At 40.9% G+C, this 23,629-nt stretch overlaps 1 protein-coding gene across 3 annotated transcripts; it reads left to right on the plus strand.

Annotated features, from left to right (window-relative positions):
• The first annotated feature begins 2,301 nt into the window (after nucleotides 1–2,301).
• On the plus strand, nucleotides 2,302–23,202 carry ANAPC7 (anaphase promoting complex subunit 7). Of its 3 annotated transcripts, none has more exons than XM_004429991.3 (11): nucleotides 2,302–2,501; nucleotides 6,043–6,229; nucleotides 9,008–9,127; nucleotides 12,928–13,039; nucleotides 13,343–13,496; nucleotides 14,262–14,404; nucleotides 16,136–16,253; nucleotides 16,836–17,032; nucleotides 19,601–19,825; nucleotides 20,473–20,623; nucleotides 22,332–23,202. In XM_004429991.3, exons 1-11 carry the CDS (start codon nucleotides 2,302–2,304, stop codon nucleotides 22,519–22,521), a joined length of 1,797 nt encoding a protein of 598 aa, XP_004430048.1. In that variant the 3' UTR covers nucleotides 22,522–23,202. The 3 variants fall into 3 exon arrangements, with proteins under 3 accessions (XP_004430048.1, XP_014642607.2, XP_087279452.1); XM_014787121.2 differs by lacking the exon at nucleotides 22,332–23,202 and adding an exon at nucleotides 22,160–22,325 and having other exon boundaries at nucleotides 2,333–2,501; XM_087423326.1 differs by lacking the exon at nucleotides 22,332–23,202 and adding an exon at nucleotides 22,041–22,170 and having other exon boundaries at nucleotides 2,333–2,501.
• The last annotated feature ends 427 nt before the right edge of the window (nucleotides 23,203–23,629 follow it).

The raw sequence follows: 23,629 nt of genomic DNA on the forward strand, positions 1-23,629 counted from the left end.
ACCATCAAGCAACCACTAATCTTTTTGTTGCTATCAGTTTGTCTTTCCTGAATGTTTCATATAAATGGAGTCAGAGATTGTGATTTTTTTCCGTCTGTTTTTTTTCACCTAGCATTATTTTTAGCATTATAATTTTGAAATTCATCCATGTTATCAGAAGTTTGTTTTTTTTATTTTTTGCTGAATAGAATTACACTGTATGGATATACCACATTTGGTTTATATAGTCATCAGCTGGTGAATATTTGAATTGTTTTCACTTTTTGGCTATTGTTAGATGTGGTTTTCATTATGAAATATTTTGAATGTAGAAAAAAGTATGATAGCAAGCATTTATGTAGTGTTCACTCTGTGTCAGCCACTGTTCCAAGTGTGTTAGATACAGCGGTGTACACAGCATGTTTGACACCCAGAGCAGGTCAATTTTTACACCCCCTTCCCCTTTTTCTTTCTTTCTTTCTTTTTTTTTTTTAGTAAACTTTATTTTTTAGAGCAGTTTTAGGTTCAGAGCAAAATTGAGCAGAAGATGCAAAGAGTTCCCATAAACCCCCTGCCCCCGCACATGCACAGTCTCCCCCACTACCAACATCCCACACCAGTGTGATACATTTGTTACAACTGATGAACCTACACTGACACATCATTATCACCCAAGTCCATAGTTTCTGTTAGGTTCTCTCCGTGTTGTACATTCTACGCGTTTTGACAAATGTATGACATGTATCCACCATTATAGTATCATATAGAATAGTTCCACTGCCCTAAAAATCCTCTGTGCTCCGCTATTCCTCCCTCCCCTCTACCTCCTGGCAACCACTGACCTTTTTACTGTCTCCAGTTTCATCTTTTCCAGAATGTCAAATAGTTGAAATCATACGGTATGTAGCCTTTTCAGATTGGCTTCATTTCACTTAGTAATATGCTAAGTTTCCTCCATGTCTTTTCATGGCTGTGCTCCAACGATTGACAAATCTGTTTATGCTGCCTATTGAACATGAATATGCAAAGATGATCAGTTTTTTTTTTAAAGATTTTTATTTATTTATTTATTTATTTATTTATTTTCACCCAAAGCCCCAGTAGATTATTGTATGTCATAGCTGCACATCCTTCTAGTTGCTGTATGTGGGCCACGCCTCAGCATGGCTGGAGAAGCGGTGCATCGGTGCGCGCCCAGATCCGAACCGGGCTGCCAGTAGCAGAGCGCGCGCACTCAACCGCTAAGCCATGGGGCTGGCCCTAATCCGTTATCTTTTTGTACTGTAATATTTGTTTTATTTTTCATTAAAATTTTTACTGGCATCATTATTTAGATGAAGTTTAAGAAAATGATATTTTCGCTGTTTCTTTTCTGGCCATTATTATTAGTCATTTCATTTCAGGATTATTACCGAAAGTAGGTTTTTTGTAAAAGAGAGAGAGTGGTCAAGAGAATGAGAAAAAAAGCTACAGACGGAAAAAATATTTGTAAAACACATATCTGATAAAGGACTGTTATCCAAAATACACAAAGAACCCTTAAAACCCAACAGTAAGAACACCAACAACCGGATTGAAAAATGGGCAAAGGATCTAAACAGACACCTCACCAAAGAAGAGATACAGATGGCAAATAGGCCTATGAGAAGACGTTCAACGTCATATGTCATCACGGAATTGCAAATTAAAACAACAATAAAACAACACTACACACATATTAGGATGGCTAAAACTCAACCTAGCCTTTATTCACTCTGAGTTAGTGAGTCATTTCACAGGGTAAAACCATGTCCTTTTTGCACCCAAGGCGTCCCTCCAAAGGTGAAGCCTGACTCCCACAGGTACACACAATACCTGAGAGGAGGGGGCGTGGCACCTTCAGCCAGGTGCGCCAGAGCGACTTGAAAGCAGTTAGGACTGCCCCTGGCGCCTGATTAAAATATTTAATTCCAGCTGTTGGAGATTTTTCCCGCCCGCACCCTACTATACTTTTATTTATAACTGTCCATATATTTTTATTAACTTCTGGGAGACACAGATTCCTCTCAGACTCATTTCAATTGAGCATATATTCATACTGAGGTGACTTTTGTCCTCAGCCCATTGTAAGCCCTCAGTAAAGTCTGCAGCTTAGAATGATGATGCAACTTTTGCTAACAGAACGAAACAAAAGCAAAAACAATAGTCCCCAAAACCAAATCATTCCACCTCACAGGGGGCTTGGGGGAAGAAGTTTTGTTTTTTTTCTTTTTTTCTTCTTCTTCTATTCAGGCACTTCAGTAGTTGCCTATTTTCCTGGGGGCGGTGCCGCATGTGGGCCCGATGGACCCCGGCGAGGCCGCCATTTTGGAGTCTTCTCTGAGGAGCGTCTACCGGCTCTTCGCGCCGCTGCCGTCGCTGCCCTCGGCCTTGCCGGGCGGGATGAATGTGATAGACCACGTGCGAGACATGGCGGCCGCGGGGCTGCACTCCAACGTGCGGCTCCTCAGCAGCTTGTTACTTACCATGAGTAATAATAACCCGTGAGTGGAGGCGGGGAGCGGCCTGGGGCTGAGGAGACAGCGGCGCCGGCTTGGGAGCGGGGGCCGAGGGGGCCCGGGGAGTGGCGGGAAGGAGCGGCCGCGGGCCCCAGCTGAAGCTCCGGGGTCAGCCAGGGCCTCGTCGGGCGGAGCCGGCTCAGGAGCGCAAGTTGAGGTCGCCGGGTCCCCGCGTTGTGCCGGGCGCTGGGATGCGCTCCCTGCGGGGGATGTGGCGAGCGGCGGCTTGGAGAGACGGAAGGCGGAGGCTCCGAGGGCGACCCTGGCGAGGGTTTCCCGAGGCCCCTGTCGCCGGGCATAGCGACTGTCACATCGCTGGGCCGACTCTTCCCTTCCCGGCCGCTGGTTTTATACCTTCGTCCCCCACCCGAGATTGCTCTTTCTCCTTGAGTGTATCAGGAAAGTTCACTTTCTCCTCGGCAAACGGGGGGCTGCCTGGCTGGGTGGGAGTGGTGCCTTTCTAAGGACTCGCAGGGCCCCTTTTCTGTTTTTCGCGCTGCCGTCTATTGAGTCTTATGACGGAGGAAGCACAGGGCCGTGTGCAGCCTGGAGTGCCTGTCGCAGCCGTGCTTCAGTGTCTCCATTCTGTTTAAATTAAAGTTCCTTCTCCTGGCTTAGAGGCCGAGCATCTTTCTCCCCGACTTCATCTCGTCTGCTCTGCTCGCTGTACTCCAGCCTCCCTGCCTCTTTCTCTTGCTGGAACGCACCGAGCTCGTTCTCAGCTCAGGGCTTTTGCATTGGCTCTTCTGCTTGGAGTCCTCCCCTCCGAGCTGCCTCCTCGTTCAGGTTTCAGCTCAGATATCCTTCCTCGAGAGCTCTTCTCTATCAGAATTGTCCCTTCCCCTCACTATGTATCCCTTTGCCCTGTTTTATTTTCTGCATCACTCTTTTTCTAATTGAGATGTAATCGATGTATAACATTGTTTGGATATTTGTGTGTATTGCGAAATGATTACCGCAATGTCTAGTTCACGTCCATCATCACACAGTTACAATTTTTTTTTTATTATGATGAGAGCTTTTAAAACATATATTCTGCGTGACTCGTAACACCTCATGAAGTCAGCACAGTGCCTGTGCAATAAGCATTCATACGTTTTTTGAATGTGCTAAGGAAGTGCATACAACCTTAGGGAGGTGAAATACTGTCTCTGATTTCACACACATCTAGTAAGTGGAGGAGCCACGATGTCTGCATTTTGGTCCTTCTGACTTTAGAAAGTCTCTATTCTGACCCACCGCAGTTTACTGCCTCTCAGTGGCATTATAACTGAATCTCCTACCCAAGGTGGACCCATTGCATTTGGCTTGCTCTAGAAGCTGTCTAGGTTAGAAAGGAAAAGCCCCTCAAGTGCCTGCGATGCAGCCACTGCTCCCGATTTCATTTCCATTACTGTGCTTTTGGGCCTTGCTACTTGAGACCCATCATTTTGCCACCATTCATTTAGTGTTGACAGTGAGGAGCCCTGGTCTCTGTCAGCCATCTGTGTTTGTTCTGGAGTCTTTCACTTGGTTCTGAGTGATTTGTCAAGGCACACAGTTTCCACCATTGGAAATTTATACACCAGTTAGTCATTACTCTTAGTTCCGGAAGATGTTACAGTATAGTTAGAAGCAGTTTGATCCTCGGACTAGACTTAGCCCATGCTTCTTCATAATAGGTTAAACTGGCAGTTTCCTAGCTTTAGGAGGCATTTAAATTCTGACCTTTATCATTAATATTTTAAATTAAATTGGCAATATACATGGTAAAAAAAATTCAAACAGTGCAAAAGGGGTATGCAGATAAGTGTCTGTCCCTGAGTTTTGACCCTCACCCCACCATTTCACTTCTCCAAAGGCAACAACTATTAACAGTTTCTTTTTTTTTTTTTTAAAGATTTTATTTATTTATTTTTCCCCCAAAGCCCCAGTAGATAGTTGTCTGTCATAGCTGTACATCCTTCTGGTTGCTGTATGTGGGACGTGGCCTCAGCATGGCCGGAGAAGCAGTGCGTCGGTGTGCGCCCGGGATCCGAACCCAGGCTGCCAGCAGCAGAGCGCGCGCACTTAACCTCTAAGCCACCGGGCCGGCCCTATTAACAGTTTCTTATGTATCATTCCAGAGATGACTTATGCATGCATAAGTAGGCATGTATGTTACAATATATAAATATCTGAATGCTTTCTCTGAGTGTAGTAATATTTTCTATCCAATCTTATTTCTCACTAAGTACATAGAATCTCAGAGTTGGAAGAGATCTTAACTATCTGGACTATACCTTTGTCCTTGACTTTCCTTTGTAACTTTATATCCCGTGTTTAGCCTACCTATCCTTTCTTTTTTTTTAAGATAAAATTCACATACTGTCAAATTCACCCTTTTAGAAAATACATTTCTGTGGTTTTAAGTATATTCAGAGTTGTGCAGCCATTACCACTGTCTATTCCAAAACATTTTTATTACCCCAAAAAGAAAGCTGGTATCTGTTAGTAGTCACTCCCCAATTCTGCTTTCCCCAGGCCCTGGCAACTATAGTACCTGTTCTTGAGTATCTTTCATTTGTTGAGAAATTAACTGTCTGCAGAGTTCTGTAACTCTGACTGTTCTTTCATTTTAAGCGGCTGTAGCTTTTACCTGTCAAAAACGTGTAAACTACTCAATTTGAGAAGAAGTGGGGGAGGGGTGGGTCAGATATTAAAAATGGATTTTCCATTAAGAATAGTGGCCAGCTTCTAGGCAGTTATAACACTTGTGAACAATATTCAAGGTTAAAGAAAAAGTTGTGAAACGTATTGGTTCCTTACACTGTCCTTAAGCCCCTGAGACTCAAGGAGATAAATTTTCCTCTAGTGCAAGTACAGTTTACTTTTGTACATTAAAAAAAAGAAAGAAAAAACTTGCGTCAAACAAAGCTAATCTTTTTTTCTATCCCATTGGCTTATCCTATTCTATTCCCATACATTGGTATTTCAGTATTCCCATTTCTTCAGTATTTGAAGAGTTTTCAGTTCCCTCCAAACCTCTTTTTGTTCAGCACTTTCCTAAAAAGGATTCAAAGTGGTGTGGTTTCTGTTTTCTAGATTTTTCAAACCTTCTTTGGTAATATTAGTTAAGTCATTGTGATTGCTCTCCTTTGTCTATACTATCCTAAAAATTGATGTTAATATAAGAGAGTATGGATATATATCAGACTGTTAAATTAAGAGGTCTTAGGTTAAAGAAGAGGAGGAAAAGATATATTACATTTCTCTTTGTATACTGTATTATTGAATTTGATTTAGAGATATCATTGCTTTTATAAATAAGGAAAAAAGCATATTAAAACAGAACAATTTAAGGCAGTTTCTTAAATGTGTTGACCATATTAGCATAGAATATGACTCTCAAGCGTCTCATTTTAGAGACTATCCCTTAAGGTATGTTGACTTTTTTGTAAACTATCATTACACAAGCTTTGTACTAGGCTTATATGGACTCTAAGGAGGGTGCTCTGTAAAATTTCAAAATAACCCATGTAGGGGATATGTTTTCTTTGTTTTCTAGTGAGTTATTCTCTCCATCTCAGAAGTACCAGCTTTTGGTATATCATGCAGATTCTCTCTTTCATGATAAGGAGTATCGGAATGCTGTGAGTAAGTATACCATGGCTTTACAGCAGAAGAAAGCCCTAAGTAAAACTTCAAAAGTGAGACCTTCAACTGGAAATTCTGCATCCACTCCACAAAGTCAGGTAATTGGAGATAGAAGTGTGAGGGAGACTGAAAGAATTTACAAGACTGCTCATTAGATATAGAAGATGGTAAAGTAAAAAGTAATTTTAGGGGCCGGCCCCATGACGTAGTGGTTAAGTGCACGAGCTCTGCTGCTGGTGGTCTGGGTTCGGATCACGGGCGTGCACTGACGCACCGCTTGTCAGGCCATGCTGTGGTGGTGTCCCACGTAAAGTGGAGGAAGATCGGCATGGATGTCAGCTCAGGGCTGATCTTCCTCACAAAAAAAAAAAAAAAATGTAATTTTAAAGGAGAGCTGACTGGAGAAATAAAGACGAAAAACTCCTTAGGGGCAGGAATGTATCCAACCAAACATTAAGGGCTAAAAGCAAAATTCACTCTATGGATGAATCTGAAAATGGAATTAAACATGAATTATCTGGGTTCTAAACAAGTCATGCATTGTTCCTCCCTTCTATACAAACAAAATTCGAAATCTAAAGTGTGTTTTGTTTTGTTTTGTTTAATTTTATTTATTTTTTCCCCCAAAGCCCCAGTAGATAGTTGTATGTCATAGCTGCACATCCTTCTAGTTGCTGTATGTGGGACGCGGCCTCAGCATGGCCGGAGAAGCGGTGCGTCGGTGCGCACCCGGGATCCAAACCCGGGCCGCCAGCAGCGGAGCGCTCACACTTAACCGCTAAGCCACGGGGCCGGCCCTAAAGTGTTTTTATAATGTTAATGCAAGTACAACTTTTAAAATATAACTCAATTGGGGAAATTTATGGGAAATATTCTAAGAATTCCTGCCAATTTTGGTTGCTTGATAATTAGTTAAATAAATGAAGGGAAGAAATTATAATTTCAGCGTTTGACACAGTCATTTCATTGTTAGAAATTAACCCTAATATGGGCCGGCCCCGTGGCTTAGCGGTTAAGTGCGTGTGCTCCGCTGCTGGCGGCCCGGGTTCGGATCCCGGGTGCACACCGATGCACTGCTTCTCTGGCCACGCTGAGGCCGCGTCCCACATACAGCAACTAGAAGGATGTGCAGCTATGACATACAACTATCTACTGGGGCTTTGGGGGGGAAAATAAATAAATAAAATTATAAAAAAAAAAGAAATTAACCCTAATAGAAGACTCACAAAAGGTTTACGGGATATATAACTAAGGCTGCTTGTTGCAGCATTGTTTATAATAGAATCTAAAGCAAAAGTGTTCAGCAGTAGGGTCTAGGTAAATTATAATATAATATAGCTATAAGATGCAATATGATGAAACTATTGAAGAAGTGAAAAAAGAGAGGTGTATGTTCTTTCCAAATCATTGGAAAGAACTGTATAAGTAAAGAAAATAAGACTTGAAACTGTGTGTTTAATACTCTTTTTGTTTAAAAGGAATAGTTTATAGATACATAAATATATCCTGGTATATGCCTAAAATATATATGGATAATATGCATGAAAGACTGTGTGTGTGAAGGAAATAAATTTAACGGTAGAAAGCTTTAGGGAGAGGGGAACTTATACTTTTCAATTTGAACCTGTCTTTAAATTATACTTACAACTTATATTTAAAAGGAATGTCAGTAGAATGAACTGGGAGTGAATTATAAGTCATGTTTTTTCTGCTTTGTATTTTTCCAAATTAAAAAACAAGACAGGAATTAATGTAGTTGCTTTTTTTGTGTCTGTCTGTGAGGAAGATTAGCCCTGAGCTAATATCTGTTGCCAATCCTCCTCTTTTTTTTTTTTTGCTGAGGAAGACTGGCCCTGGGCTAATATCTGTGCCCATCTTCCTTTACTTTATATGGGACGCTGCCACAGCATGGCTTGATAAGCGGTGCATAGGTCTACGCCGTGGATCCAAACCTGTGGATCCAAACCCGTGAACCCTGGGTCGCAGAAGCAGAGCATGCAAACTTAACCCCTACACCCCTGGGCCGGCCCCTAGTTGGGTTTTTTTTTTTTTTTTAAAGCTTATAGATCTTCATCTTGTTTTATTTCTCTTTATGTAAAACATTTGTTTTTTGTTATTCAAGAGCTGATTGCCAGGATTTTCTTTGTTTTTTTTGGGCACTGAATGGAAGTCATGTATAGCATGCACATAGGATTACTCATAGAAGTAACTTTCTTTGAGCATTCAATATGCCAAGCACCATGCTAAACCATTCATATGAATTAAATACGTTTAATCTTTATGGAATTTTAAAAAAATTGACATATAATTCATGTCATAAAATTCACAATTCAGTGGGTTTTAGTATACTCACAAAATTTTGCAACTATCACCACTATCTGATTCCAGAACCTTTTCATCACCCTAGAAAAACCCAGTGCCTGTTATCTCCCCAACACCTGGGAATCACTACCCCTTCTGTCTGTATGGATTTACCTGTTCTGGACATTTCATATGAATGCAGTCATACAATATGTAGCCTTTTGTGTCTGGCTTCTTTTTCTTAGCGTAATATTTTCAATGTTGAGCCATGTTATAATATGAATCAGTTCATCATTCCTTTTTATTGTTAAATAATATTGCATTGTTTGGCTGTGCCATATTTTATCTGTTCATTAGTTGATGAACATTTGGGTTTCCACTTTTTATCTATTATTAATAATACTACTATGAATGTTTGTGTGTAGATTTTTGTGTGGACTTATGTTTTCAGTTCTCTTGGCTGTATATGTAGGAGCAGAATTGCTGGGTCATATGGTAACTCTCTGTTTAACGTTTTGAAGGACTGCCATACTGTTGAAGTAATATTTTGAAGAGATGTTTTCATTGCCTCTTAGTGTCTTCCATCTGAAATAGAAGTGAAATACAAAATGGCTGAATGTTATACAATGCTAAAACAAGATAAAGATGCCATTGCTATACTTGATGGGATCCCTTCAAGACAAAGAACTCCCAAAGTAAGTTGAATTAACGGTTTGTTACATATTTTTCTCCTCTCCAGTTCCTCCAACCCTCTTCCTCTGTGTTTTCTCTATGCATTAGGGAGTCCATCTGAACATTTTACTCTTGACTTTATTTATTTATTTATTTATTGAGGAAGATCAGCCCTGAGCTAACATGCATGCCAATCCTCCTCTTTTTGCTGAGGAAGACTGGCCCTGAGCTAACATCTATTGCCAATCCTCCTCCTTTTGTTTTTCCCTTTTTGTCCCCAAAGCCCCAGTAGATAGTTGTATGTCATAGTTGCTCATCCTTCTAGTTGCTATATGTGGGACGCCGCCTCAGCATGGCCGGACAAGTGGTGCGTCAGTGCACGCCCAGGATCCGAACCCGGGCCGCCAGCAGCGGAGCGTGCGCACTTAACCACTAAGCCAAGGGGCCGGCCCCCTTACTCTTGACTTTAATTCTCACTTTGTTCCCCTGTTAATGGAGTGAGGGTTCAGAGAGATAGAAGAGTGACTTTCTTATGAGACCCTGAATGTTCAGCTATTGAAAATGGTAGCTGGAGAATACTACAAGTGCTTATTGTATTTCTTACTTTAGGAAATACTGATTTGCAATAACATTTCCATGTGGCAACAATACTTTTTTAGAACCTCATTTTTTGCATTCTGTAGGTATACTCATTTGATAAGGTGAATGGTTTTATTAATCTCTTGTTTTTAAAATCAAGACTATAAGTTTTTTTGTACTTATTTGTGTGTGGGATATGTTTTTATTTTTGATTTGGCAACATATTGTAGTGAATAGAACACCTTCAACTGAAATCAAAAGATCTGGTGTCTTATCTGAGTTTGGGGCATAAAATGTGTGTGCAGCATGAACTTGGGCAGTTACCAATGTGAGCTTTAATTTTTTTTTCTTATTTATAAAATGAGAATAATAATACTTTCTCTACTTACTTTTGGAAAAACTAAGTTCAGGCATGTAAGAATACTTTGAAAAGTACTGTTCTGTAAGTATTATTATATTGGCCATCTTTGATTACAGTTTTTTCCAAGTCTGGTGTAGAACAGCAATGAGAATCCTTGTTTTTAGGATTGAATTCACAACAGTAGTTAGTATTCTAATTTATACTCTCGTGTCACCCGCCTTCCTCACTTCACTGAAAAACTGTTCTGTGCAACTTGTGCTTAACAATTAGGAGGTTTATATGTAAGATGTCTGTGTACATCCTCTTGCCCTTAAAAGAAGAGGAATCTAAGCAGGAGGGACCTGGTGTATTTAGTTAGTATTTTTTCACCCAACTGTTGCTGCGTTTTAAGAGTAACAATCAGACTTGATGAGAATGTCTTTAAGCATCTCTTCATGTTGAGGATTTATTTACCATTTTTTGAGTTTTTAAAATTAAGCTATTTCCCCAGTATATTTTAAGGTGATGACTGCTGTTAAAAACATTTGGAAGCATATTATAGACTAACCTGTCTCATAATAAGCTTGGATGCTATATACTAAATTGTGTTCTGGTACCCTATGAAAGTCTTACCCCAAGATTAATTTTTTTGCATATATGAACAGTGTCTTCCTTTTGGAAGATTTTTGATTATAAACTTGGAATGATTTCTATTCCTTATCTTATTGGAAATGTACTATAATTTCCTCCTTAATGACTTGAGAGAGTTTGGAGACTTTTTTTTTTGATGAGCAAGATTGGCCCTGAGCTAACATCTATTGCCAATCGTCCTCTGTTTGCTTGAGGAAGGTTGTTACTGAGCTAACATCTGTACCAGTCTTCCTCTACTTTGTATGTGGGGCGCCACCACAGCATGGCTTGACGAGCGGCGTGTAGGTCCACGCCCAGGATCCAAACCTGCGAATCCAGGGCTGCCGAAGTGGAGCGAGATAACTTAACCACTGAGCCACTGGGCTGGCCCCTGGAGACATTTTTTGAAAATGAGTAATGGCAAAGAAGCTCAGCTTTTGTGATATCCAACACTTTGGTGTTTACAGCCATCATTTTAAGAGGGAGTAGGGGAGTCCATATTTGTTAGGTGTACATATCCTTCATTCTGTAGAGCTGTTGAATCCAGGAGCAAACAAAGATATGTGCCTCAAACATAAACCTATAATATTTACAGTTTTTCTTTCTTGTCCGTTAGGGAGTTAACTGGCTTCTCAGTCTGTGTAAAGGACAAGGAAGTGAGTCTAAATGAACGTCTGTTAATGTATGGTAAACACCGCCACACGTTCCTTCACATTTTAAAGGAAAATTCCAGTGTGAGATTATTAGATCTTGGTAAATCTTCAACTTTTAAGAGTAAACATACCAACATACAATTTCTCACTCAGTTTTTAGAAAATGATGACTGCTTGTGTTTATAACTGGTGGAATGTGGCTTTCTGATGTTCCCAAGTAAGGATCTGTTTTAAAAGAATGGACTTTCCCACTAGGTAGTAGTCAGAACTCCTTCTTTCAAAGTGACAGGTAGTTTAACGGGAATTTTAATATTTGTTGAGGCAGATGGTCTGTCAGTCGTAGTTTGTTAATAACAAGCAGTGAAGAAAGGATCTTAAATTTAACCTTTTACTCTTCAAGTATTGACACCAATACTGGAGTTTTCCTTTAAGTACTTTCTTTTGCATTTTCAACATAGCCTAAAATGGGAAATCTGAAGCCCAATAAAAAATAGTCTGATTTGTAGTATTTCATTATTTCATTGTTTTAATTATGGATTAATGCCATACTAGATTGTTTTATATACTGTAAGTCCATAATTGGAGCAGATGTTTTTCATCTTCAGAGCCACTCTTTTGAGTAAATATCTGGCACACCAAGCTACAGATAATTGAAGAGATTGGGGATTGGCTTTTTTTCTTTTGTGTCTTCATGTTGACTGCTTCCTTAGGTTAATGATCTGGCAAACACTGTGTGTTTAAGATCTGTTAATTTTAAATTGGAATATTGTGTTTTTCTCTTTGTAATATTAAGGCCATTTATCCCTTCCCTGTAATTTCCATATTCTTTGGAACTTTTAGGTTTTCTCAAATTTTCCCTGTTGCGTTTTTAGGAAAAGTTATTTTAACAGAGCTTTACTGAGTTACATATTTGAACTGTGCTAAAAATGCATTCACTGAGTTTAAATAGTGTAGCTACTCTCTGGATCATTGTCATCTCTAGAAGTCAGTCAGAGTGTGATTTTGGTAGCACTACTTTGATGAGTCAGACAGTACCTATGGGTCAAAGCTTTAAGCATTAGAAAGGCTAGAGTGTAGCTGCTAGACTAATTGTCAGAGAGAAGCCAAGTATGTTACTTGTGTATTTGTCATTTCCTTTTTGGGGAACATTCATCTCATCTTTCTTAACTAGCTATGTTAAGAATGCCTCACTTTCTTATGCCTTGATATTAATTGCATTTAAAATATGTAAACTTGAGCACTTCTAGGATAGTTTATCTTCTGTCTTAAGATCAAGAAAGAATCAATGTAATTAGAATTCTGTAACATTTCTCAAATGAACGTTAACTCCCATTTCCAGAGGTAGCATCTTGGTCCAGATATTACTGGACCTTTTGGTTGGGTGAGTGAGAGGAATTTGACTTTCCTCTTAGAAATGGGAGGACATAGGAAAAGCGAAGGTAGTAATTTCCTCTTTGATTTGAAGAATGGGGTTGGTCTTTATTTCCACAGAACTATAGGTAGGTTTTTCAGTAAAAGGTAGAATAGTAGCTGGTAATAAAAATCAGGACTTAACTGATGGTGAGATATTTTCTTTGCAATATATTCTTATCTTACTGTCTTTTGTTTTTGTTTATTACAGATAAATATGATGCTGGCAAACCTGTACAAGAAGGCTGGTCAGGAGCGCCCTTCAGTCACCAGCTATAAGGAAGTGCTGAGGCAGTGCCCGTTAGCCCTCGATGCCATTCTAGGTACAGATCATTCTCTGCCTATTTTCATAGAGTGTTGACTCTCTAAGATAATAGTTCCTAATCTTGGCTGTACGTTAGAGTAGCTTTATTTTTTAAAAGTTGCCTGTGCCTCACCTACAGAGAGTGACTCAATAGATTACTGTTGTCCTGTATTCTTTCACTGATCAAGAAGTATTAAATTATGGTCATTCTGTCAGTAGGGAAAAGGCTGCCTTGTAGCCTAGGGAAATGATAGCCTGTTCTTGCATTGTGAAAGAGGAGTGCTATGCCTCACCTTCTTTCTCCTGCTTTCTGTTGGATTAGGTTTGCTCTCCCTTTCTGTAAAAGGTGCAGAGGTGGCATCGATGACAATGAACGTGATCCAGACTGTGCCTAACTTGGATTGGCTCTCTGTGTGGATCAAAGCGTATGCTTTTGTGCACACTGGTGACAACTCAAGAGCAATCAATACCATCTGGTGAGAGTCACAGAGTTAATTCATTGTTCTTGAGGCCCTTTTCTTGTATGGAGGTTTGATGTATCTAAATTAGCAAAACAGAAAAATGAGATGCTTATCTCTTGATGTTGCAGCCAGTTGTCCGTAGGCATTGTTTTAATGTACTGAATGGTCCCAAAATCTAATAATCTCTGCTGAGGACCTGTTAAATATAGACTTGGACCAATTTCAGCTCTGTACTTGGAAAAGTAGTAACCCTTGCAAAGCAGACTGCCTTAGTGTGTCATGCTTGAACTTGGAAGAACATCTTTTTGGATCCCCAGAAGCATAGTTTATTGCAGCATCTGACCTGGGTTGCCTCCTTAGGACTGGGATTTTCTTTCTAGTCAGGTCAAGTCCAAGGACAAGAGACTGGGTTTCTGTTATGCACAGTCATTTGGTTGAGTAATAAGTAGCTGTCATTTGTGAATGACCGTATAATCACTGTATTTAACACCATATAGTGTATGTTGTCCTCTGAAAAATTGTAACCAGAAAGTTGTTTGTAGGTAATGAGAGATTGCTGCTTTATTCTGTATATTTGCTATCCTAGCCTACATAAGTTTTTTTAATCATAAGCTCAGAATAAGAAAATCTAGTTAATGTACACAGTTTGTTTTAAATGTTTTTTACTATGAAAAATTTCATACATACATGAAAGAAAATAGTACCTATATGCCCATCACCCAGATTCAACAACTAAGAATTTGTAATCGATTCTAAGGTTTAATGTTTAATATCTTAAAGTTCACTGGAGAAAAAGTCCTTATTGCGAGATAACGTGGACCTACTGGGAAGCTTAGCAGATCTGTACTTCAGAGCTGGAGACAATAAAAACTCTGTCCTCAAGTTTGAACAGGCACAGATGTTGGATCCTTATCTGATAAAAGGTAGGTAATTCTTGGGGCAGGGTAGAAGTGGCTGTAGAGAGGCGGATTAGAATATAGGGAGAAAATGTAGCATGACCTTCTGATACCATTTTTCACAGAAATATTTTGTAAAATTTATTACAGTAGCCTTTTACCTTTTTTTAGGTCCTGACATATGTCTCTAACACTTGGGTAATTCCATTTTAAGCAGTTGTTTTTGCTTGAATTCAAGTGTCATCTTCCCACAGATCATTATTTGGCTTTTTTTCTTTTGGGAGGGAGTCATAGCCCCTCCTTATGATTTATAAATTTATGATGTGCCTGATTAGAATTTGGATGGCATTCCCAGAACCATAATATCCTTTTAGGGAATTTAGCTTTACTGTGTCCTTAGTATAAAAAGGAGTAACTAAACAGATACTAAGAAAAGGATGAGGTGATTAAAGGAAATAATTAGGAGTGAACAGTAAAAAAATAATTGATCTGAAAGAGGATTGTAGCTGAGAGGGTAAGCCACAGGGACTTCCAAAAAGGATGGCTGTTGAGTGACTGGCAGTGAGTGAAGGGTGCGTGCTTAGGAACAGTAGCGGTAAATAAGGTCAGCTAGATAGGCCCAAGTCTGCTTGTAAAGGCCCAAAAAAGGCCGTCAGAAAAATATGGCCTTGTGACAATAAACAGTCTTGTAGATTCTTAAGCACGAGAATGACAGAGTGGGGAGATGAGGAAACAGATGCAGAAAGATGATTTCATTTGCCCAGGGTCTCCCTCCTGCCCAGTGCTTATTTTTCTTCTCTAAGCTGCCCATGCCCATGATGAAAATGGTGTTTTAGAAATACTAGTCTAGCAGTGGTTGGCAGCTTGGAGTTGGGAGCTCAGACTCGAGTCCAGGGGCCAGCAGGGAATGTTGCAGTAATCTTGGCTTGAGAGGCATTTTCCTGGGAATCTGAAAGGATAGCAAGGATTGGAGGTAAGAGATGGGTGACAGCGAGCGTGGAGTCCTTTTCATAGAACATGAGTGAGAATAAATTGGAGAGGGCTGATCTTAAATGAACTGGACTCCAGAAAGAACTAGATGCTTTTTCTGGAATAGGCTAACTTTTTCTGAGACTAACTGGCATACTAAGTATCCTAACTGTGCCTAGGCCTCTTGGAAGAGAGTACTTATTTCATGCCTTTTTTGGACTTTATCTGGTAATGAGTTAGGATAGCTGTATATCACGCCACAGGATGTAGGGACAAACAGTTCCTGAAAATAACAGACTTTCAAATTGTGAGGTAGGTCCTTCTACTCCTTTGTGTTTTTAAAATTTTTGGATGTGTTTTATCTTTTTTTTTTTTTTTATGAGGAGATCAGCCCTGTGCTAACATCTGCCAATCCTCCTCTTTTTTTGCTGAGGAAGACGGCCCTGGGCTAACATCTGTGCCCATCTTCCTCCACTTTATATGGGACGCCGCCACAGCATGGCTTGCCAAGCAGTGCGTCGGTGCGCGCCCGGGATCCGAACCAGCGAACCCCGGGCCGCCGCAGCGGAGCGCGCGCACTTAACCGCTTGCGCCACCGGGCCGGCCCCGTGTTTTATCTTTTTAATAGTCATTTTGTAGGAAACTGGGCATGCTGGTGGGAGGAGCCCATGATTGTGGAGAGGGCTCAGACCCTAGAGGAGCTGGGGCCTCAGTATGGGCTCTGGTGATGGTGCCGCTCCTTTCTAAAGGATCCTTGCTGCTTTGTTTAAAGAGCTTCTTCCTTTCTAGGAATGGATGTATATGGCTACCTCCTGGCACGAGAAGGACGGCTGGAGGATGTGGAGAACCTTGGTTGCCGCCTTTTCAATATTTCTGATCAGCATGCAGAACCCTGGGTGGTCTCTGGGTACGTTTATGTATTCTCTTTTCTCCCTAGTTTTCAGTAGATTCTTTAGGAAGTTGTGGGTTTCTCCTGAATAGAATATAGGTTGAAAGCACATGTCTGAGAGATAATCAGACTTGGATTTAAATCATGGTCTGTCTGTGACTTTGGATGCATTATTTAGTCTCTGAGTTTGTTTTCTCACTTGGAAAATGAAGATAATGCTACTGCTTCATGGGTTAGGTATTAACTGAGATAGTGAATGTGTTATGCTCAGCACTGGACCTGCTTTCAGGAAGCCGTCAGTGAACGGGCTAGGAGCTGCTGCTTTGTTACTGACCTGGCTTTACAAACTCTCTGAATGGCTCGCATCTGATAACATATCCAGATGATCAAGTTCTTTTCCATAATTTTGCCCTCCCATGTCAAGATTTCCCCCTTAAAAATAAATTTTTAGTAGATTTTTGTTCTGTTTTTTCACTGATATCTTAGGTTAAAGCTATAAATGTGGTTTGTAATAAGAATCATGTAGAGGGCCTTCTTTTTGATTTTTGGATCAAGTTTCTTTGTAGTCTTAGTTAACTTCTGTTTTTTTTTTTCCTCCAGGTGTCATAGCTTCTATAGCAAACGCTACTCTCGGGCCCTCTATTTAGGAGCCAAGGCCATTCAGCTGAACAGTAATAGTGTTCAAGCTTTGCTACTTAAGGGAGCAGCACTTAGAAACATGGGCAGAGTCCAAGAAGCAATAATCCACTTTCGGGAGGCTATACGACTTGCGCCTTGTCGCTTAGATTGTTATGAAGGTAAGATTAAAAACATAGATGAATAGTGTGAATCTGTAGGTGTGGTGATAGCACTCAGGTGGAAGGTTTTGTTAGACCAGCAATTCCCTAACTTTGTTGTACATTAGAGTCCCCTGGGGGATCTTTAAAAAATCCTGATGACAGGTCACTCCAGTACTATTTAAATCGGAATATTTGGGGTTGGTAGATAGGCATCAGTATTCTTTGAAGATCTCAGGTAATGCCAATGTGCAGACAAGTTTGGGAACCACCACGGCATTAGTCATTTTAAATTCATTAAGGGCTTTTACAGGATTTTTCCCTGTATGCTTCCAGAATCCATTTTCCTCATTCTTTTTTTCTGTTTTTTGATGAGGGAGTAGTTGGCATAGTTTTTTTGTTTCTCAAACATTGCCCATTCATTAATGTGAATTTCTCTGTGCTAGATTGCTTGATTATGTCTTTATTCTTTTTCATAGTTGTCTTACTTTGGGTCAGAAATATTACTCACAGAGAAACTTCATATCCATATGACAGTATTGGTTGTGGGAACCAGTCAGTTCATTGTAACTTTCAGAGTAGGCACAATCATGGTCAACTTTGTTTTACGTACTTTTTTTGTGTGTGTGTGTGAGGAAGATCAGCCCTGAGCTAATATCCATGCCAATACTCCTCTTTTTTTTTTTTTTTTTTTTTTTTGCTGAGGAAGACCAGCCCTGAGCTAACATCTATTGCCAATCCTCCTCCTTTTTTTCCCTTTTTCTCCCCAAAGCCCCAGTAGATAGTTGTATGTCATAGTCGCACATCCTTCTTAGTTGCTGTATGTGGGACGCCGCCTCAGCATGGCCCGATAAGCGGTGCATTGGTGTGCGCCCGGGATCCGAACCTGGGCGGCCAGTAGCGGAGCGTGTGCACTTAACCGCTAAGCCACGGGGCTGGCCCCTGTTATGTACTATTTAAAGTTCATGTGAACTGACCCTAGGAGATCAAAGGAGCAGTGCCAGCTCCAGCAACATTTGGTGACTCAGTCACAGACGTTAAAATAGGTCTTAGAAGATGCAGTTCCTCCAAATCGTATTTTTATAAGAAATTAACAATAAGTCCAGAAGTCTAGGAGTGATTTGCTCTTAACAGGAAGATGAGTTCAAATATGAGAAATAAAATTTGTAAGTTGAGGTAAAGAAGAAATCTGCTTAGGTAGTCAGAGAGCTACCTAAGTTGTGGATTTGTTTTTAAAGAAACTCTGCCAAACCAAGCTTTTGGTTTTAGGTTAAGTTCTTGATTCTGAAACTGTAATTTTCCAAGCCTTCCAGCTGCTTTTATCACGCTAATTCCTTTCTACTGCGTGCCTGTTTTACAAGAGCCCAGGAATGTATTTGTATAACTCCACTACCACGATGCTTGGACACAGATGGTTCGAGTTGTTGGGGGCAGAAGATAACGTTCCCCAATTGGCCAGAGGCTTCACAGGCTGCCTTCACTCAGGCTACTATTTGGAGATTTGGATGAGGGTGACTCTGGTTGTGTTCTGTGGTGCTTCTTGCAGCCTCCAGCTGAACTTCCTTTGCTGTTGGAGGCCCTGAATTAGTGAAGTGCATTCTTTACATTTCCTTCTGAAGTTCCAATGCGGCTTTAACAGGGAAGTAAAACTATTCAATAAGTAGTTGCAAACAACCATATTCTGAATCCAACACATTACCCTTAGGAGTTAGGTAATTTTTGGTTAAGTAACCATAGTGTGTGGTAGAATGTGCACAAATGTTATAAATGCTTAGGGTGGAGGAGTATGCAGAGAAAATCTGCCAGGGATTGTGTGGGTTTGGGGTTTAAGCTGTTTTTCTGTTTTGATGAGTGCTTGTGCCAAAAAGTACTTCCTCTGTTCTCCTTGACTTCTTGGCATGAAGAGTTGAGAATTGACTCTACTTGAAGTATCCCCATAGGGCATCTTGCCCTGGGTATGAAAAGAGGCAGGAGCTGCCAATCTTGGTATATCCGGTCTGTCTGATTAAATACTTTCCGTCTGGTTTAGGGAAGCCCTCAGCAAATGCCTTTTGAGATAACTTTAATGTTTCAAATGAGAAAGCCTTCCTTTCTCCTTAGGTTGCACCCTAGGTCTTTTAGTTTGTAGAACTGGCCATTCACTTTGGACTGTAGGAGCTCTCCCCCTTAAACCTAGGACTAATGGTGACTGAACACAGCCAGAAATTAACAGCTTAAGAGGCAGCAAAACTTGGGTTGTGTTGGAAACATCCTCTCACTGTTTCAAATAATGATTAGTGTCACGTTTGTTCCTCTAGCGTTCAGCTGGGCTGCCTACATGCTTTGGTTTACTTATGCCTGTTGGTTTTTTTGCTAAACTGAAGGTGCCTTTGCAGTGCAGGCTTTTTCCACATCCATCAAGTGCTCTGGGGAAGCGCACTTCTTAGTTATTCCATCGATATACCCTCCAGTCTAATCTTACCGTCAGAGTTTTCCCCTGGCCTGCCCTTTACCTGAAACTTCGAAGGTTTGCAATTTGGAAGGCTGTCAGAGTGGAGGCAAGGTTTTGAATGGCAATGTGGTTGAACTTGCTGTATTTTGTTTTTTCAGGTCTCATCGAATGTTACTTAACCTCCAACAGTATTCGTGAAGCAATGGTTATGGCTAACAACGTTTACAAAACTCTAGGAGCAAATGCACAGACCCTTACCCTTTTAGCCACCGTTTGTCTTGAAGACCCAGTGACACAGGAGAAAGCCAAAACTTTATTAGATAAAGCCCTGACCCAAAGGCCGGATTATATTAAGGCTGTGGTGAAAAAAGCAGAACTACTTAGTAAGTGTATCTTATTTACTTCCCTGTTCATTGTTAATTGTATAAAACCTGATCTCAGTTGGAGCCCCCAGTCCCAGCTGGTTACAGGTGACCAGACAGCTGTGTGCCTTTTACAGTAGGTCTGAGCCCACGTGAATTGGTTTATATTTAGCACAACCAAATATAACTGGCTTAGACCTTCTTGGATTGGCAGTGACTGACTTTTGTGGAGTGGGTCAAACGAGCTTGATCCAGTTTTAGTTGCCCTGAACTAGTTTGGGCTTAATATAATCAATTTTAGCCAGTTTGAACTGTTTTGACCCATCTGGATTCTCTTATGACTTCTCTTTTAACCTTGGTTTTTTTAAGTCTTGATGTATGATGAACTACTGGGTTTGTGGTAATTTGGCAAATAAAATGCATCTTGGTTTTTATTTGAACTTGAGTACATTTTAAAAAATAAGAACTCAAACTGCAGATATTCTAATGGAATAAGAATTCAGATTTGATTGTTCTCACTTCCTGCCACACCACTGTTCTCTTGAGGACATCTACAAATAGATTGCCAGATTGTGACCATTGTTGTGGTTTTGTGTATATGACTTGAGATAGGAATATATTTTCAAAATGTTGCGTAAGTAGGAAAATGAGGATCTTTTTCTTTTCAGGCAGAGAACAGAAATATGAAGATGGAATTGCTTTACTAAGGAATGCACTAGCTAATCAGAGTGACTGTGTCCTGCATCGGATCCTAGGAGATTTCCTTGTAGCTGTCAATGAGTATCAGGAAGCAATGGACCAGTATAGTATAGCACTAAGGTAGGCACTTAGCCTCCTGTTGGGGGAAGGTCAATGAGGGATAGAGGAGGCAGGGAACTATGTAACAGGAATTCTGGAAACATACACACTTTGTGCCCACAGTTGAAAACAGAGTAATGATAGTAATGGTAGAAGAGTTATTTGTGAATTCATGATGTCTAAAAATTTTTTCTTAAAGTATATTAACAACATTAAAGAACTGTTTCACTCATCACCAGCCCACACCACTATAACATCTGTTTTCATTTGTGTAGATCATCTTCCTGGCCTTGCCCACACATATACATATTTTTATAGGGTTATATGTAGTATATATTTTATATTCTTTTTCATATCAAAGTATTGTAAGTACTTTCCCATGTTTCTACCTACTGTAGTAGTTAAGAACTTAAGCTCTGAAGTTTGAATACTACCTTCACCATATGTTATCTTGGGCAAGTTACTAACAGATTTCCTTGTCTATATCTACCTTATTAGGTATTAAGTAATTAAATGAGGATTAAATGATTATTCCATGTAAAGCTCTTAGCACTGTGCCTGGTACATAGTAAATACTAAATAAATAGTGGTATTCTTACCGCTTAATACAGAAGTGATTTCTTTGAGGGTTGTCTCTGTGTCTGTAAGGTTATGGTGAAGGCCTATGTTTAATCGAGTCTGATCACATCCATTTACTTGTTCAGCACTTGAACACCACTCTTATGCTCGGCATCTCAGTAACCACTGGGGATGCTGTGATTCCGGGAGCTCTTAGTCTCAGACGTGCAGACTGATTGATACCACATGCCAAGTGGTTTCATAGCAGTCTCTAGAAGGCAAGGTGGGAGTCCAGAGGGTGGGGAGCTCTGCATGTGGGTGAGAGCTGTATGGAAGGTTTGAGAGAAGAGGAGATGTTACAGATCAGTCAGTCTACAGTTATACAAGTAGGAGCAGGACTCCAACATGGGTTTTATCTGCTTTTCATAAGCCCAGAAGCAAGTGAGAAAATAAGATAACAGACTTAGATTAGAGGTGGGATTTGCTAGATTGGATACCTGCTGGCCTAGGTGATGGTCACCAAAGGCAAGAGGAAAGATGGCTTAGGAGCCAAGAAAATAGATATTCTGGAACCTCTGAACTTTGAGGGTTTTGGCACGTGTAATGACTTAGCTGCTACACTCAAATGCCCGCGTAGGGATAGCTTTGGGTCCTGGGGTCTAACCTAGGAGTTGACAAATCTGTTCCATGGTAAGCCTGATGATTTTGATTGACTACTGAAATGCTGATATGTTTAATTATACCATAAGAACGTGAACAACTTTACTCACAGAAAAATAACTATTTTTTGTAACCCTGTAGCTTAAAAACCCAATACTGTTAAGAAATTTGGATTTTTCTGTTAATGGTTGTTTGCTACTTTTTCATTTGTGTTATCTAGTATCTTCCTCTAGCAGATTGCTGGAGGTAATAAGCGTGAAAAGGTTTAAGAAATCCATGGAGAAAAACTCAAAGTGAGAATTCTAAAAATTAGGACAAGACGCCTTTTTTCACTTCTAGTGGTGGACTCCCTCGATCTCGCCTGTGGAACCGGAGTTGTTGGAGAGGCCAGGCGTTAGCAGTTTCTCTGTGACTGGGTGGTCATTTCACTGCCGCGCCAGGGAGATGACGCATCAGCCAGCAAGAAGCAAGGCAGAGATTCAGGCCTCTCCTTTGTTTTGTTGTCCCCTAGTTTGGACCCCAATGACCAGAAGTCTCTAGAGGGGATGCAGAAGATGGAGAAGGAGGAGAGTCCCACGGATGCCACTCAGGAGGAGGATGTGGACGACATGGAAGGGAGTGGGGAAGAAGGGGACCTGGAGGGCAGCGACAGTGAGGCGGCCCAGTGGGCTGACCAGGAGCAGTGGTTCGGCATGCAGTGAGGCAGGTGGCAGCTCCGTGGCCACACTGGCCTGCCCTGCTCTGAGCACTTCCGTGGACTGAAGGAACCCATAGGAGCCTGCTCTCTGGGAGGACAATGATTCAGCATGTGATTGCAGCAGGGGTCTCTGCCCCGTTGCTCTGTATTTCTAGTAGTGACTTCATTTCTAAAACCGGCCTGACCAACCTTCCATATATCTCCATCCTCCCTTGCTCCAGCCAGGGAGGACTGAGTGAGCACTCTGGGAGGCCCACAGATGTGCCAGGGCTTCTGGGACAGAGTGCTTTTTATATAACTAATTTCTAAATCTGAAAACTTGAGGAATAGACAGTGTTTTGTCTGTGACGTTATGGATGGATTTAAAGGAGTGACCTGTCACCCAGAGCCAGAGTGACAACTCCCAAGTCAGACAGCAGCATGGGCTGGCCCTTTCAGAGAGGGTTTCCTTTCCCAGAAATCATCGTCCTGGGCTGTCCAAACTTCCCTAGTAACCTTACTTCCTTCTGCAATGTTAGTAATGCCTTAAGCTGACAGTTGCTATTTTGCAGAACAATTTTCCTACTTGCTAATCTGGTAACTTGTCTGTGAGCCTGGGCTGGGCCTCAGAAACGGGTGTGACTTATAGCATGAACAGAGGTGCACTTGGGGTGATTAACTAATAAAACTGTTTTTTGTACAGTAATGGTGTTGGGTTGATCAGAATGGAAACCCTTTGTAGGTTTTTAGTTTTTTTGGTCTCTTATTCACAATTCATTGATTCAGCCCCAGAATTTATTTGCCATGAATAAACTCCCTTTCTTCCCAAAGTGTTGGGAGCCGGGAGGATTGGGAACCTAAGGTAACACTGAGCTATCCGTTTGCTTTTTCAGTTGTTAGATTCCCCTGGACGAGAGTCTTTAGCCAGATCTTAGACTCTTTTTGCCAGGCTTTGTCAGGTGTTGAGGTCTGGTTTCGCATTCTGTTGTTGGGTCAGCAGGGGGCTCATTCCCTGGGCTCTGGTGCTGGGAGACTTCACCCACCCCTTCCCCTTGTTTCTTAAGATGCCATGCCTTTGAGTGTATAGTTAACTTGGAGGTGAAGGTGAGGGGGATGGCACAGGTAACCCCAAA

This window comes from Ceratotherium simum, chromosome 35 (assembly GCF_057802395.1).
Source record: "Ceratotherium simum simum isolate JZ-2026a chromosome 35, ASM5780239v1, whole genome shotgun sequence".
NCBI lineage: Eukaryota > Metazoa > Chordata > Mammalia > Perissodactyla > Rhinocerotidae > Ceratotherium > Ceratotherium simum.